At 37.9% G+C, this 16,861-nt stretch overlaps 1 protein-coding gene across 4 annotated transcripts; it reads left to right on the forward strand.

Moving 5' to 3' along the window:
- The first annotated feature begins 1,488 nt into the window (after positions 1-1,488).
- lrfn5a (leucine rich repeat and fibronectin type III domain containing 5a) lies at positions 1,489-16,538 on the forward strand. 4 transcript variants are annotated; one of them, XM_048538386.2, is made up of 4 exons: positions 1,489-2,890; positions 10,876-11,017; positions 11,982-13,392; positions 14,087-16,538. In XM_048538386.2, the coding sequence occupies exons 3-4, from the start codon at positions 12,002-12,004 to the stop codon at positions 15,018-15,020; spliced, it is 2,325 nt and encodes a 774-aa protein (XP_048394343.1). In that variant the 5' UTR covers positions 1,489-2,890; positions 10,876-11,017; positions 11,982-12,001; the 3' UTR covers positions 15,021-16,538. The 4 variants fall into 4 exon arrangements, with proteins under 4 accessions (XP_048394343.1, XP_048394341.1, XP_048394342.1 ...); XM_048538384.2 differs by lacking the exon at positions 10,876-11,017 and having other exon boundaries at positions 1,490-2,890; XM_048538385.2 differs by lacking the exons at positions 1,489-2,890; positions 10,876-11,017 and adding an exon at positions 3,029-3,104.
- The last annotated feature ends 323 nt before the right edge of the window (positions 16,539-16,861 follow it).

Consider the following 16,861-nt stretch of genomic DNA (forward strand, 5'->3'; position numbering starts at 1 on the left):
CTGTTGTGCAAAAAAATGTTTCAGACTGCTAACCTCAGTCCTTCAACTCTTAACACATATCATGTTTCACAAATGTAAATACCTATTTCATGCAAAAAAGGCCGTCAGTTTTAAATAGAAAAGTACTTTTGCAAACATAAATTAATAAAAATGTAAAACTTCAATGCACTAACAATGTTTGATTTTGGTGATGATCAGTTCAACACGTATTGGTGCAATTTAAATCATTCTAGCGGTATTCTTGTCCATATTAATAAGCTGTCAATTTGACTATTGCCCTACTTTATGTAAAAGCCCGATATATTCATAGATTTATTAACAGTTCTAGGCATTTCAGTAGTTAGTACCAAAAAGACTGGCTACCTGGAATTGTATCATTTTAACTTCAAGGTAGTCTTCTTTCTGTTACGTAAATCCAGGCTAAAATATAAATGCAAGAAAGACTTTATACAGAAAATGAATGAAGTCTTTTGAAGTAATTAATTCAGTTATGTCTAAACATGATATGAATGTAAACTGGGTGTCAGATCTTAACATTAGCATGAATGTATATTTGTTACATTGTAAGTAAATAGCCAATTGTTCTAAAGAGATTATAGCAATTTACAGATTTAGGAGATTAAACATTTATATGGTAGTGCAGGTTAGTAAAGCCATTTTTAAAAGCAAAGTAAATAAATAAAAGAGCCTAGATAACAAAGTGTGGAGCTGGATGAACACAGCAGGCCAAGCAGCATCTCAGGAGCACAAAAGCTGACGTTTCGGGCCTCTCTGATGAAGGGTCTAGGCCCGAAACGTCAGCTTTTGTGCTCCTGAGATGCTGCTTGGCCTGCTGTGTTCATCCAGCTTCACACTTTGTTATCTTGGATTCTCCAGCATCTGCAGTTCCCATTATCTCAAGTAAAAGAGCCTCCTTGGAGAATCAGGAAAGAACTGAAAATGTGCTTTAGTTCCTATTCAAACAGGACAGAGCAGATACAGCTCCTCAGATGCTCCCTGTCACACTGGATACTAAACATGGTTTTATTTACACAAAAAGAACAGCTCGTCAGGCTGTAACTGTAAAGCATGTCTTACGTTGAAGCATTCTCATACTAATAAAATGGGAGGCATTTTGCAGAGCAAATTAAATTTTAAAAATTAAATGTATATGTTCATAGAACAATCCCAGTACAAAATAATTAAACCTCTGACTAATATTACAGCGCCATTTTCAAGTATTAAAACACTCCAGTGCCAAAATTAGAATGACCCAATGTCCTAAATCCATTTCTGTTAACTGAGACAAATTAGCCTTTTGGGCAATCCTAATTAATCTTCAAATGGCTGAGACAAGGGACTTCAAAATTAGGCCACGTTTAGAAGTATTGCTTTCTGAACCTGAGTACACATGATGTTGCATTTCTGTGGGACCCATGATAAAAGCTAGCTACAGTAACTCCTAGATTCTCTTCAGGAGCCGTTGTGATGATGCTGGCTCGAGACTTCGAGGCCGACTCCTCCTTGCTGGCTCACTGTTGAAACTGAAGGTTGTTCGAATGGTTTCACAAAGAGTATTATGCATGTGGAAAGCAGTCTATCTTCTTTCAGAATGTTATTCCGTTTAATCGTGGTTGGACCCAAAGTATTTTCAGTGGAAAATTAGGAGCGTTCAAACGCTCAGCGACCACAGGGATGTTCCGACACCCAGCTTCCTCACTTCATTAAAGGAAACACCTTATGCCGCAAAGGCCATGTCATTCTATCGCTCATACGGCCGGCAACCTTTCAGTGTTTCTCTGAAGAATCCCTTGTAACTCTGTGGGCGGGGGAATGGAAATAAGAATCATCAATTTGCATACGTGACCTTTTATGGCCTTGTTTCTTTTCGTATAGCAATATCCTTGCTTTTTGGCCCAGAGAACCTAAAAAGAGAAACTAAGTTCGACAACGCTTCTTAACAAGTTTCCCTGAGTGACAGTGAGCAAGAGAAAAAAGCAGCCTGAGCGATCTCCTCCTCTAGCTCCTCCACCTCTTGGCCATTTTCCAGCTAACGCTGGCAACGGGGTTTTGTTTTTGGCTCTCTGGATGAAGAAGGAACCCACCCTTGCAGCGAACCTGACGGGCTGCCACCATCAGCAATGTCTTTACGTGTCTCTACTTCTTTGAGAACACAGGGGTGACAAGGTGCACGTGTATCCGAGGCATGTTTTTTTCTCTCTCTCTCCCTGTTTGTTTACACACCATTAGAATGACATTGATTTAACACGGAGTTGGACAGCGATCCTTTTTCCGGAGCCAAAGTGGTCGGCAGCTTTCTCAAATCCGTCCATACGTGAGACAGAGGGGAACAGAGTGTGGCACTCGATCACTCTGAGGTTTAACTCAGCGTGGAGGCTGCGCTGGGGGAAGTACTAGGTGCAACGGTGCAATTCTGCCTGCTGAGATTTGATCTGACTTTCCCATCTCAGCCACTTGATCGCTCTCACTGCAGAGACGTTTGCTCAGCTAATAGAGCAGCTCGCTTGATGCAGAGGAAAGCTGCTGCTCCCCGTATCCCTGCTCTCTGTAACAGGATAGCCACATCGGCGCTGAATGGACGGAGGGGAGAGATCTCCGCTGTTCGCGGCGAACTGCAGAATGTCTATCTTGAAGTTTAACTGTGAGGATATATGCAAACCTCTGAACTGAAGTGGTTTCGACCCACGGATGGCATTTTGCTCTTGCCCTTTGATTTAGCTGCTTTCAAAAATGGCTGTTTTGGAGCTCATCGCCGTCGAGGACAAGAAACCGTGCAGATTCTATCGATTTTAATAGTGACTTGAGGGATTGAGAAAGAGATGATGAGCGAGAAGACACACTTGCCCTGATCCCTTAGCTAACTGGGCAGGGCTGATGTTCGTCTTTAGAGGTAACTCTGGGATTTATATTTTGTTGCTTTTTGTCACATCTATTTTCACTGCTGCTTTGGTTCTGTTTTTCACTCATGCAATCTGTAACATATTCGGGATTGGTTTAGCAGCGAATCGCGCTTGGGTTTTGTTTCGTTGCAATTCATAGTGTTCAGTGTGGCCATCGTGAGCTGTTCAAGGTGTTCCGTGCTGCATCGCAAGCGAAGCCCCGCCGTAAGTAATTGCTTAAGGTTTTTTTTTAACTTGATACAGGTACATTGCAAGGTCAGTGCAGCGTTGCGGATGCTACATCGAGTGTATTGACTAAATTCGGCGGAGAGTGTTATTTTTCCCCTAGCGCGTCTGCTGCTTAAAATTGTGACTGTGGAACTGTAGTTGAAACCGAACGGATGAATTGCGCAGACTGCTGGGGGAAATTTAATTGAAACTCTTACGCTCGACAGATCAGCTTTCACTTGTCTCTGTACATTGAATAACATTTGCAAAAGTGTTCCTGTAAAACAGAGGCTGCTGCCTCACCCTACCACCCAACCCCGCCGCACAGTCTGTGTAAATTGACATATTTAGAAAGCTTACTTTTGCCCGTTCCCTTTTCCCTCCCGCCTCCCCTTCCCTCCTCCCGAGTTGGTGTCAGCAAGTACCCAGACTTGAGATTGAAAGGAATTATGTTGGAAACTATGCCGGAGGGACTGGCTAAGCTTATTTTTTAAAGCGCCAAAAACCTAAGTCTGCAGTGTCATTTCATTCCAGTATCCGAGGTAAGAGGAAACATCTCTCTAGTTTGTGAAAAAAAGCTGTCGTTTACCGTAGTGCAATTCTGCTGAGGTCCGGTTTTATTTAGGGCATGCGTCTGCTACAGTTCCATACAAAGAGAGCTGGAATAATATACTTGTGTGCAATCCTAGGTTCCAGTTGCGATGATGAAAAGACGCGAGAAATGATTGACATTTCGGTTTAAAAAATACATTTAAAGTTTCTTTTTGATGAAATACCGTATGGTAATAACTGTTTTTTAATCTTCTGAATATATAAGGGTATAAGCAAGAGTTTTCCAGCAGTGAGGTTTTTTTCTATCAAGCGAGTCTCCTGCAAATTCATAATTGTTGTCTTATTTTAGTGAAAAAAATCTTCAATGGAAGAATGATGAAATGTTCTCTCCATGTTAGGGAACATTGATGTTCAGTTTGCTAAACAAACCTTCCTGATTTCTTATACATGGTTGGTTCTATAATGAGCACTATTAAATTATTGTTTCGTTAAAACAATAGGGTGATAACCAAGGTGCTGATGACTTTACTGACAAGTTATTGTGGTAATTTAACTCTTCTTCTGTGTCCCATTTTCTGATCTTTACTAATGTGGTCCAGCAATGCTTGTAGAGGTTAACAAGATCAATTGCTGTAGACTGGCCTCATAAATGTTAAATGTCATATTGTAACAACTGAATTATTCAGCACTCTAATGCTCATTTGGCACTGGTGACCAACATTTTGTAGATTTTTTTTGCGAAATACTTCTTTTCAGGCAAAAATAATCAAAGCTGACAAGATATTTTTTCAACAAACAAAGCAGACAAAGAAACATTAACATTTAATTTTGAACAGATGTTAAGCATTCATGTGTCTTTTATATTGATACTTAATTTCTTCATTTTGCAATATTGTACCATTGATATTAAGAATTCATGGAAAACTGCAGCTTGAACTCTGCTGCCTGGTGGTGCTATAATTCAGGTTTTGCCTCCTGTTCAGCAATAGTAAAAGGCAGTGACATCCGTATCAGCTGCATAACTCAGGAGGCTAGAATGAGACAAGACCATTACTGCGGTAAACTTCAAGGGTGACATTTTATCTATTTCAGTAGACATCACTGCCCAGATTGGCAATACTTTTGTGCCTCATTTGTGTTAATTAATCCCAGAGACAAACAACAGTGTCTGTTGAAAGTGCAATAAAACTCATTCTTGGTTTTATTCAATCCAGAGCAACCCATTACTTTGTTGTGGCCACTAGTCAATGAATATGTAATGGTCTGAACTACCTGGTGCCCTTTACAGTTGCGAACCTTTGGATATTGTTAAATGTTGTTCCCAAAGAAAATGCAAAAAAGAATCATATTGGCATTTGTATGGCTAGTACTCGTTAAAAACAAACTCTGTCTGAGTAAAATGATGCATACTGACAGCCTGGTCTTGATACCATGTTGCAGTATAAGTGCTAAATGGATGGAATATTACAGCTATATTTTTCTTTTTATTATTTAGTACAGCTTAATATGCTGCGGGGAGAAAAATTAAACTGCAACTTTTTTTTACATTAAGTATGTAATATTGCAGACCTGACCTTTAGTCAAATGAATTCTATCACTTCACAAACAGACGATGCAAACAACTACCTTTGAAATATTGTGCAGCCAAGATTACAAAGCAGAGGGGTAGTGCTACAATGAATCTTTGTTCTCCCTAGCTGCAGTATTACTCGGCTGACTTCTATAGAGTTACTACAATATGAGTGATTTTGAGAAAATAAGTCAGTACGCCAAAAGACCACCATTTGAGTTCCATTCTACTTTCCACACCACAGTATTTTAACATGTTGCTAAAATCAGCATCAAGCCAAAATCTGAAGGAAGTTGATCTTAAATATAATATTGGATGACAAACAAATTGTCTTCATAGTTATGATCGGGATGGGCTTTTATAAGCCACTGTACAGTCAGTTGGTAACTAAATGCAGCTGACTGGAATTAAAGACTGGTGCAGTGTTGTCATAGGGCGTTAGTGATGTAAACATCCTGTTACTATGAAAGTCCTGAATGCCCAGCAGTGTCAATAGATGTTAATCATCAGTGCCCAGATCCTTATAAAGACATTGACCCATAACTGTAAATTAATTCAGATGCATTCATTTTTGAATCACTGTTCCTTTAAAATTCTTAGCTCTTTTCTGCATTTTATGCTCAATAATATTCAAAGGATTTGTTGATTTACAAATCCTCTTTTCCTTATGTTTCTCCTTTCTACTTCCCTTTCTTCTCTACCTCTCTCAAACCTTGTGTCCCATTTCAATGTTTATTTTTGACTGCAGTTCGTCACCATTCTGATTTTGAGGTTCCCAAGTGTCTTCTTTTGTTCTTCTTCTTATTATATAATATTATTGTGCAAGTATGTTCACTTTGTATCCAAGTATGTTTTCTTCTTTTCCCTTCTCTCATTACTGTCACAAAGCCAGTTAATTCCTCTTTGGTCCTGAAGCTAATTAAGGGTCAACCCCTTAAGTAAACTCCAGCAGTTGAGGAAATGGTAATCTTGCTTGGAAGGGTTCTGTCATCCATTTTTGAAATACTCCAGTGTCATATGTTTGGACAACACAAGGCTTTATGAAATCCGTTGAAATGATCCACTGTGAGATTTTTTTTTCCCATCCTATGAAAAACTATCGTTCGAGTTTGAGTTGATCATAGCTTCAATTTCAATTCAACAAATGAAAAAAGACAAGTCAAATTGAAACCTGATTTAATGTCCCACAATCCTTCACCCACAACATAGCAGGCAACACCACCCATGAAATAAATACCAATGCAATTCACATATAAAACATAAAGCCATTGTGGGGCAGAGGGGAGCCAATGAGCAACATCCAGTGTGTTAATAGTAAGGCATTTGTAATGGTAACTTAGTTGAAACACACAGCCTTGAAACTTTGGGAAGGAGGCGTAAGTTGAATTCTAATGTTGATGCAAAACTCAATTGCTTCAAACATAGAAGAGCCCTAATTTAGTGGAGTTTTTATCTTGCAAAATTACCTTGTTAAAAAATGTCACTTTGTAAAGTCAATCAAATGTCAGTGAATTTTAATTATTAGTTATTTTTGTTACTTATAAATTTTCCATCTTTCAGCAAAATGAAATTTAGCCAAAGGTGTGGGTTTGAATCTGTTTAAATTAAATGACCAAAAATGTACACCTGTAGTAAAAAGGCATTAACTGTAATGGAGATCAGATTAAGTTAATCAAAGACAAAATAAAAACAATAACTGAGACAAACTCTATATTTATCAAAAGAATTGCTGGATATTGCAACCCAAAGATCTTAAAAAAGATTGAACGTTGCTGAATGTTGACCAGCAACTGCTAATTAGTCATGTATCTAGACAGGAGAGTAAAGAACTCATAAAACACCTGACTACAGATCTGCCAGCATTTAATTATAAGGGTGAAAACTCTGAATCTACATGATTCAACTTGGGCATCTTGCTCCATTTCGGTTTGTTTCATGGTCAGAAAGCAATGTTGTAAAAGGGGGTTTTCTGGGACTGCAACCCTAAACAGTACCAAAGAATCCTAAATTTGACCATATCATATTTCTTCATGGAGTTTTGGCCACTTCTTGGTTAATTCAGCTTAGGAAATCACCGTCCATTTAAATGCAAAGTGGAAACAACAACAGTTCAATATTTCAGTGAAGCATTGTATTTAGCACATCAGTATTAGAAACCTCGAACAGAACCATTATGAACCAGAAGGAAGATTTCATATAGTGACATTGTATTTTGCAGAGTGATTCCACATCTTATCACCTGAACCAATTTTTCCCGGGTAATTTAATCTATTATCACAAGCTACCATTTTGCCCCCATGTAAATATAGGACATTTCCATCTCTATAAAATAAAGTGAGCATAAACTCTGAGAAATAAATGTTAATTATGTAACAATTATCTGGATGACAATTAATTGTAAAAGTATGGACTTGTTTCCTTGAATGTTTGTGTCAGGTCAGAAATTTATGACACAATCAGAATTGTAAAATACATTTGTGATCAGTGCTTAGAATAATATCTAATTCATGTCAGAGAAGTAAGCTAATAGCGTCAGTCGCTTATAACTGGTGCACAATTGATCATAACCCAAACCTGAATGATAGATTTTCAATTTAATATACTGATTGCCATTAATATTATAATAGCCCATTTTACAGGTTTGAGCCTTATTTAAAATAAATAAGCATCTCAATAATAGGACAGACAGCTGAATAGACATAGAACTGCATTTACTTTAAATTGTACAGAACAGAATTGAAGCTTTCTAGTTCTATCTTTCTGTAAGTTCATTAATTTATGTTTCACATTTGTTTTCCCATTGGTGTATTGTGTGATCTGTCACATCTCAGCAGGGTCAGAAAGAACATTGGAATTGACAGCATTGTTACAACTGAATGCAACTATGCTGGTAGATTGTTTTTAATATAACTGACCATGAAATATTTTAATAGTATCAGAGATAATGGGAACTGCAGATGCTGGAGAATTCCAAGATAATAAAATGTGAGGCTGGATGAACACAGCAGGCCAAGCAGCATCTCAGGAGCACAAAAGCTGACGTTTCGGGCCTAGACCCTTCATCAGAGAGGGGGATGGGGAGAGGGAACTGGAATAAATAGGGAGAGAGGGGGAGGCGGACTGAAGATGGAGAGTAAAGAAGATAGGTGGAGAGAGTGTAGGTGGGGAGGTAGGGAGGGGATAGGTCAGTCCAGGGAAGACGGACAGGTCAAGGAGGTGGGATGAGGTTAGTAGGTAGCTGGGGGTGCGGCTTGGGGTGGGAGGAAAGGATGGGTGAGAGGAAGAACCGGTTAGGGAGGCAGAGACAGGTTGGACTGGTTTTGGGATGCAGTGGGTGGGGGGGAAGAGCTGGGCTGGTTGTGTGGTGCAGTGGGGGGAGGGGACGAACTGGGCTGGTTTAGGGATGCAGTAGGGGAAGGGGAGATTTTGAAACTGGTGAAGTCCACATTTATACCATATGGCTGCAGGGTTCCCAGGCGGAATATGAGTTGCTGTTCCTGCAACCTTCGGGTGGCATCATTGTGGCACTGCAGGAGGCCCATGATGGACCTACTAACCTCATCCCACCTCCTTGACCTGTCCGTCTTCCCTGGACTGACCTATCCCCTCCCTACCTCCCCACCTACACTCTCTCCACCTATCTTCTTTACTCTCCATCTTCGGCCCGCCTCCCCCTCTCTCCCTATTTATTCCAGTTCCCTCTCCCCATCCCCCTCTCTGATGAAGGGTCTAGGCCCGAAACGTCAGCTTTTGTGCTCCTGAGATGCTGCTTGGCCTGCTGTGTTCATCCAGCCTCACATTTTATTATCATGAAATATTTTAACACTGCTGCATTAACAAACTTACTTTTCAACATGGCTTGTTCCAAACCTGATATGATGCCTTTGAAATTGCTACTGAACAGTCATTCAGAGGTGTTTTGAATGCACTCTGTCTGCTTCAAAAAACTGTCAAACAATCCCTTTACTTGTTGGATTGCAAGAAAAGGTGTTTGAATATAATAAATATTAATATACTATTGAGTCTGTGTCTTACCTACACTTCTATGATTTAGAATGACTGTCATTACAATTCCTCTGCAGCTACGAATGAGACTATTTGTTAAACGGGAGACTTTTAATTACACTATTTGAAGTTCATAATGACATATTAAGTTTTCAAATTACATTAAATCCAGCCATAGTTTCTCCATTTAGTATTTTCTACTTCAGAGCAATAATTAGAAATTAGCCACTAAATCAGTTACAGCTCCCTTCTGAAATGCTGAAATCTGTGAAATGGAGTGCACATGTAAAAATATTTTGCAGTTTTTTGTAAGATTGTTTTAGATAGCTAAAAAAAATTATGATATGCATTAAATATATATCATACATTTATATTTTTCCTTTGAAATAATCAGCAGAAATATTGATGTGTTGATGATACAATTTTACATTTGCTACATCATTTAAAATTTATTTATTAAATACCATGCGTTTGGCATGTTCTTGCCTGCCTACAATCCTTACTTCCTGATCAGAGCTTTTTAGTCGTATTTCTCATGTTGACACCTTAACATTGAACTGCTTCTTTGAACATTTACAATAGAATTTTCTATATGTCATCAGTCCTAATGAGAAAAATTATATCTAAATAGATAATTATACACACCATGCTTTGTTGAGCAACTAATTGATTTATAAAAAAACTTTTTTTCAAAAAAAATTCTGATTTGTTTTCATGAAGTTAATCTTATTAGTGACTAAATTTTAACTTTAAAGTTAATTAAACAACATGCTTAAAAACAAGGGATTTTAGTGTACTTTTCTGATAGTTGCATTAAAATTTCAAAGAAAACCTGTTGCAAATGTTTGATTCCAACTGGACTTATTTTTACAGAAAACAGTTGGAAGATTTTATGCATTTCTGTGGATTCTGAATTTTACACCCACAATATGGTATTGATTGAAATGAGAAACAAAAACTTCAAATTGTTCTCTGAGGGGTTTATATCTTACTTTGTTTCTATTTTCAACATGTCTCATTTAAAAGATGAACAATATTTCTGTTATGAAATAGTCAACCAAGCATCACATGTTGTTTAATATTGTTGTAATTTCAAGAATTACTTTTTTTTAGTTTTTACCAAATATTGTTTATTAGTATTATATTTTCTTTTCCTCTGTAAAAATATTTGCTTTTCTGAATAATTTTAAACTAAGCAATTTTCAAAAAATAAAACCCAGAAAACTGCATGAAGAGCACACTTTGAATATTTCTTGAGATAATTTATATTTCTTTGTGGAAATTTATGTTTGTTTAAGGTTGTGTGAATCATTGACTCATCAGTAAACAAGATGCCTTAATCTACGACAGTAAAATTGGATATGGAGACCAGATCAATGAGATGTTTGAGATTGTAGTGTAAGAGAGTTGTTGTTGAATCGAGGAGGATTTGAGGCCATGGTGATGGAGAAAGGAGGGGAATTGGTACCTCGTGTTCCAAGAGGATAGCCTGGGTGACATTTTCTGGAGCCTCAAAAGACTTGTTGACCCCATCTAAAGTAGTATTCAATCACAACAATTGTCAGTTTCTCCTGTTTGATACCCTAAAATCTGTTAGGACTGTTTCCTACCTTAGTTGAATCCACTTCCTTCCATTCTCAGATCCTGGAAAGTCTTAAAGTTCCCAAGACTTAATTCCCCAGACTCATTGATTTCAGAACGATGCTCAATGTTCCTGGATGATGGTATGTACTTCTCTGAGAGATGTCAGGATCCTTCTCCAGTGATTCCAGTACTTGCTGAGGTAGGCCCTCTTTTGGAGTGTATACTCAGACCCTTTCTCAGGGCTCCTCAACATTCATCATTGAATATTAATACATCAGGTCCCCAGTTGGTAATTATCCTGTTCTTACAAAATCTCTAAATCACTCTGAACAATGCTATGGGAGGTTTGTTAATTTATTAATTATTTTGCTGACTGTTCAGATTGCTATCAATATCATATTTTTACCTGGCATTTCACAAATAAATAAAACAGTAAATGTGACAGGGAACAAATTATTTCTTGGTAGAGTACATCACATTTTCAATTTACAATTAGTTTTTATAAGCAACTTAAATTGTGCTAACTTCCCAGAACCAAAATTTGTCATTAAGCACTCTCAGTTGCCATATATTTTTTAGACAGTATGCTTAATAATTGAATAGATTTCTCTGTTGTATGGAATCTGAATGTGTATGTCTAATCAATATTGCATTAAGTTGTTAACAGTGCTGTATACTTTCGTTAACTTTTCAGATCATCATCCCCACTTATTTGTCCAAAATCCTTTTAATCTTTACATCTTACAGTACTAATTGACTACAAGACACTGTGGATCATTTATTGTCAAATATCTGTTAAGTTTCATATTGATCCCGCAATTTGTTGGTGTATAGTAAGCTAGGGTGCTTTGCTTTCTATTTTAACCTAGTGTGTAAATAATTATATTAATATCTCACTAAACAGTCAAACTTGAGACCCAACCACATAGGTTTACTCCTGGACTAATCTATCTCAATTTATTCTATTACCCAGTGCATTGGTGTGTCAGCATGCTGTACCATCATACTGCTCGATATTTTAAAATAATATCAATACGTTTGCAGTGGGAATTATTCCGAACAACTTCTTTTGTTTGACAAATGCTTTAGAACACATGGACTATACTGAGTGAATGATGTTTGATTCTTCCAAAGATCTCCTAAACATTCTGTTTCTATTCCAGGCTAGTTACCCTGATTTACAATGGAAAAACTGCTTTTTTATCTGCTGTTAATTGGTATGACAGTGAGGGCACAGGTCTGTCCCAAGCGTTGTATCTGTCAAAACCTGTCTCCAAACCTTGCAACTCTTTGTGCCAAAAAAGGACTTCTCTTTGTCCCAGCAAACATTGACAGAAGGACAGTGGAGCTACGTTTAGGAGACAATTTTATTACAATCATTAAAAGGAAAGACTTTGCTAATATGACCAGCCTGGTAGACCTTACATTGTCAAGGAATACAATAAATTATGTTGCACCGCAAGCATTTGCAGACCTGCGCAATCTGCGGGCCTTACATTTGAACAGCAACAGACTAACCCAGATCACAAATGACATATTTAGCGGACTTTCAAACCTTCACCATTTAGTGGTTAATAATAACCAACTAATTGACATTTCCTCTGAAGCTTTTAATGATATTTTGTTGTCTCTTGAAGAGTTGGATGTATCCTATAATAATTTGAAATCTATTCCCTGGGAAGCAGTTCAGAAAATGGTCAACTTGCATACATTCAGCATGGACCATAACATGATTGAACAAATTGACGAGGGGACTTTTTCCCATCTTCACAAGTTGACTCGATTGGACATGACATCTAATAAATTGCGGAAGCTACCACCTGATACCTTGTTTACGAGAGCTCAGGTACTAGCCTACTCAGGACTCCTGAACCCACCAAGTTTTACATTGAGCTTTGGAGGAAATCCCTTGCATTGCAACTGTGAGTTACTCTGGCTGCGCCGTCTTTCACGGGATGATGATCTGGAGACCTGTGCCTCACCTCCACAACTAACAGGTCGTTACTTTTGGTCAATTCCAGAAGAAGAGTTTATCTGCGACCAGCCGCTGATTACTCGCTATACACACGAGCTCAGAGTTTTAGAAGGTCAACGTGCAACATTGAAGTGCAAGGCCATTGGGGATCCAGACCCCTCCATACACTGGACTTCACCTGAAGGCAAGCTAATTTCAAATTCAACACGGACAGCTTTATATAATAATGGAACCTTAGACATCCTTATAACTACTGTCAAAGATACAGGCACTTTTACCTGCATTGCTTCAAATGCTGCTGGAGAAACCACCGCAGCTGTGGAACTTCATATTATCAAACTCCCACATTTAGTCAACAGTACAAATCACATTCATGAGCCTGATCCTGGCTCATCAGACATTTCTACTTCGACTAAATCTGGCTCAAACACTAGTAATAGTGTTAGTGACACCAAGGCCAAACCAGAAAAGAGGGTGGAAGTTGCTGAAACGTCATCATCATCTGCACTTATTAAATTTAATTTGCAACATAATATCCCTGGCATTCGTATGTTCCAGATTCAGTATAATGGTTCTTATGATGATTCACTTGTTTACAGGTAAGCCCTTTCAGCTGTTTCTGCACTCTAGTATTTAATCCGTTGGTCCTGTATTGATTTTGTTAATACAGTGTTCTTTTACAGTACATAAATAGAGGTGAAACCATTGTCACATTACAGCTTCATGTGAGTTCTGTGAGGACATGGTCAATTATTAATGCAGTGTTTTTCTTTGCATTGGTAATAAACAAGCAAGAGTAAAGCTCTCATAATACCATACTGATCCTTAATCCTGTACTATAATCTTATTTATTCTGTGCATGCCGCCACATCATAGTTCACGTCTCTCTGTGGACGTTGACTGTTGTGTGATAACACTTAAAAAAAAGCTTCAAAAAGACACTTCAGATTAAGATGTCCAAAATCAATCAGACTCTGACTCCCTCAGTAATAATGCAGTTGCTTTGTACTTGACTTTCATGTATTTTTTTTCCCTTAGCCTGGGAACTGATTTTCAGTTTTTCCTCAAAATGACAACATGCCTGTTTTTGAATTGAAAGTAACATTGTTATAATGTAGGCCTCCAATGAATTATGTCCAAAGCCTAGCATGGTTATTTGGCCTAAGATACCTGCACGCGTATGTGGTTTTAGGGTTTCAGTTATGTTAATAAAAAGTATAATTTTTTTAATAAGAGAGAAAAAAAATGAAGCGTTGAAGGTGAACTAATGCAAGTCCATGTATTGTCCCTCAGAATGATTCCTTCCACAAGCAAAAACTTCCTTGTCACTAACTTGGCTGCAGGAACACAATATGACCTGTGTGTCTTAGCAATCTACGATGATGGTATCACCTCCCTCACAGCTACCAGGGTTGTTGGCTGCATACAGTTTACCACAGATGAGGATTATGTTCGCTGTCATTTTATGCCATCTCAGTTTCTGGGAGGAACCATGATAATTATAATCGGTGGAATTATTGTGGCTTCTGTGTTGGTCTTTATTATAATACTAATGATTAGATACAAAGTGTGCAACAATAATGACTCACACAAGATGACAAAAGTCAGTAATGTCTATTCTCAGACAAATGGAGCTCATTTGCAAATGTGCAGTGGAATAATAACCCACTCAAATTCTAAAGTCATCATGGGTCATGAAGAGAACACACAGTATCATAAAGATCCCAAATCACAATCGTCAGATTCTACCATGAGCCAGGAATGTGTTACCACTACCTCCATTGTACCACCTGACTGGACTACAGGTGTTACTGCCTCTCAAAAGCTGAAAAGAAAGGCTGGGCCAAAGTCAAGTGTCGAAAGACCAATGGAAGCTTTCACCAATGTTGAGACATCCAAAAAGAAAAGGGAAAATACTGCAATTTCACAGAAGCCCTCCTGTGCTCCAATTTCTCTGAAAGAGACTCCCACATTTAGACGAGCACACTCTAAGTCCATTAAGTATCTCACTCTGCCAACAGAAACAAGCAGAGCTAAACGGAGATACTCACTCAATGGAGATTTATCAGAGTATCACTGCTATACTCATTCACAAAAGATTAGCAGCCTGTGGTCAAAAAGAAGCATGTCAATGAATGGAATGTTATTACAGTTGGAAAACTCTGATGCTGATAGTGGGAAAGCTACTTTCTCAAGTTCTGAGTGGATAATGGAAAGCACCGTGTGACATTTTAAATATGTTACAGTGAAGGAACACTGCCTTGTAACAGATTGGGAATTCTATGCTCGTCTTTCAGTTTGATGGCATTTCCAGCAAGCTAGGAATGGGGAACTGGCTCATGCACGCAATTCTTTGATAGAAATCAACAGACAGCACCGAAAGACCTGAAGGTAAAGCATGATTTAGCACCGGTGCCTTATCCTGCTTTAGGATTGGCTTTCTGGTTATGGAGTATGGGATAAATGAGTGATTTTTTTTCACAGAAGCCTTTGACCAAGGAAATATGGTTTCCTGCATCTTAAAGAAAAAAAAGCCTATTTATGGACACCTTAATAAATTGATATTTTTTAAAAAATGAGCTGTATGTTTCTTTTCAGTGACAATGGTAAATGCCTTTTGTTTTCAGGCAATTGCTGTACAGATAAAACAACTTTGTGTTGTTATGTTGTGTACAATAAAGGATTAAATAAGTATATTCGGCCAGTGTTAGTACAATGAGTAGCTGTTATGTGTGCAAGTAGGCAGGGCCTGGAAATTGTGATAGCCCTGCCAAGACTAGTAAAGGTACTCCATCCTGCCAGCTAAGTAATCTAAAGTGATTGAACTTCCATAATAAGGGTGCCAGCCCTGTATCAGAAAAAGTAATGGTTGTGGTAATGTAATCTTTGCATTTAAATCAAGTATTCATAGTCTGACGACCACTCAAAGGAGCCATTAAATGAAAATATTGCCACTCAAAGGAGCTGCATTAAGGCCCACTGGTGAAGTGCTTTCAACTGATCCTAATGCTATTTTTGTGAAATTGTTGTAACACAAAAGGAAAATGGTATGCACTAGAATGTGCAAAGAATCTAAGAAAAAGATTTATTTAATCCAATACCAGGCTAAGCATTAAAACAGAAAGACATTTTTTTACAAAGCACATTACAATAATGTGATATTTGAAGAGACCAACTGTTAAAATCATTATTTACCTGGTACAAATGAGCAAATGGATAGCATTTCAGATTAATGGGCTAGTGTGGTCTGAGCTAAAACCCAGCCAAACCCGATCACAGTTCTGAGCCATTTAACTACTGATATAAATTCAATAGTGTTACTGGAAACTCTGTGCCAAGTTTTTCCTCAAGCATGGGATTGTATTTCTTGTCAAAGAACATGATTATCCGTTTTTCAAGAAATCCAAAGTCCGAAGCAAGCTGATAAAATCTTGGCTGTGCCCCAGACCACATCTAATCAACCTTTTTAGTAAAAGTTTTGACCTTGTGTAGTGCTCCCTCCTATTATCTGGTAAACATTTTTAGACTCCTTTTGACATATGCAATTTGTAAAAACAGTAAAGCACACATTATCATGGCTTGACCTAACCTGATAGAAACATGCAAGATAGTCAGTCCATCCAGGGTTTTACAAGGAGTGTTTTGTTTGGAACCTACAGCAGTAATGATGAACCTGGTTTTATTTTATCAGGAGGGTTTACCCAAACCTGTCAAATTCACTCATTTCAATAAAAAAAGTATAATCTGTTTCTATGTGTTTCGTTCTTTGAAAATAAAGTTTAGATATTTAAATGAGTTTGTAATCTGTCTGAATTTTTGTGTTTGCAAGCTCTTCTGAACATACAGACTAAGCTTCACAGTGAAATCCTTCTTATAGAGCCCCTGTGTATTGAAACTAGCTTATCTGATGATCCTGCCAGCCAGCAAATGAATTAATGATTCAAACCTGATGCCTCAGGAGACCAGCTGTCTGTAAAGGCCATCTGGAGAGTGTCTCAAGGATAGATTTTAGAAAGTGTTTTCACTGTATTTTACAGACTATTTTCTTTATCCCTGTAATTAATGTGT

This window comes from Stegostoma tigrinum, chromosome 10, assembly GCF_030684315.1.
Source record: "Stegostoma tigrinum isolate sSteTig4 chromosome 10, sSteTig4.hap1, whole genome shotgun sequence".
Classification (NCBI taxonomy): Eukaryota; Metazoa; Chordata; class Chondrichthyes; order Orectolobiformes; family Stegostomatidae; genus Stegostoma; species Stegostoma tigrinum.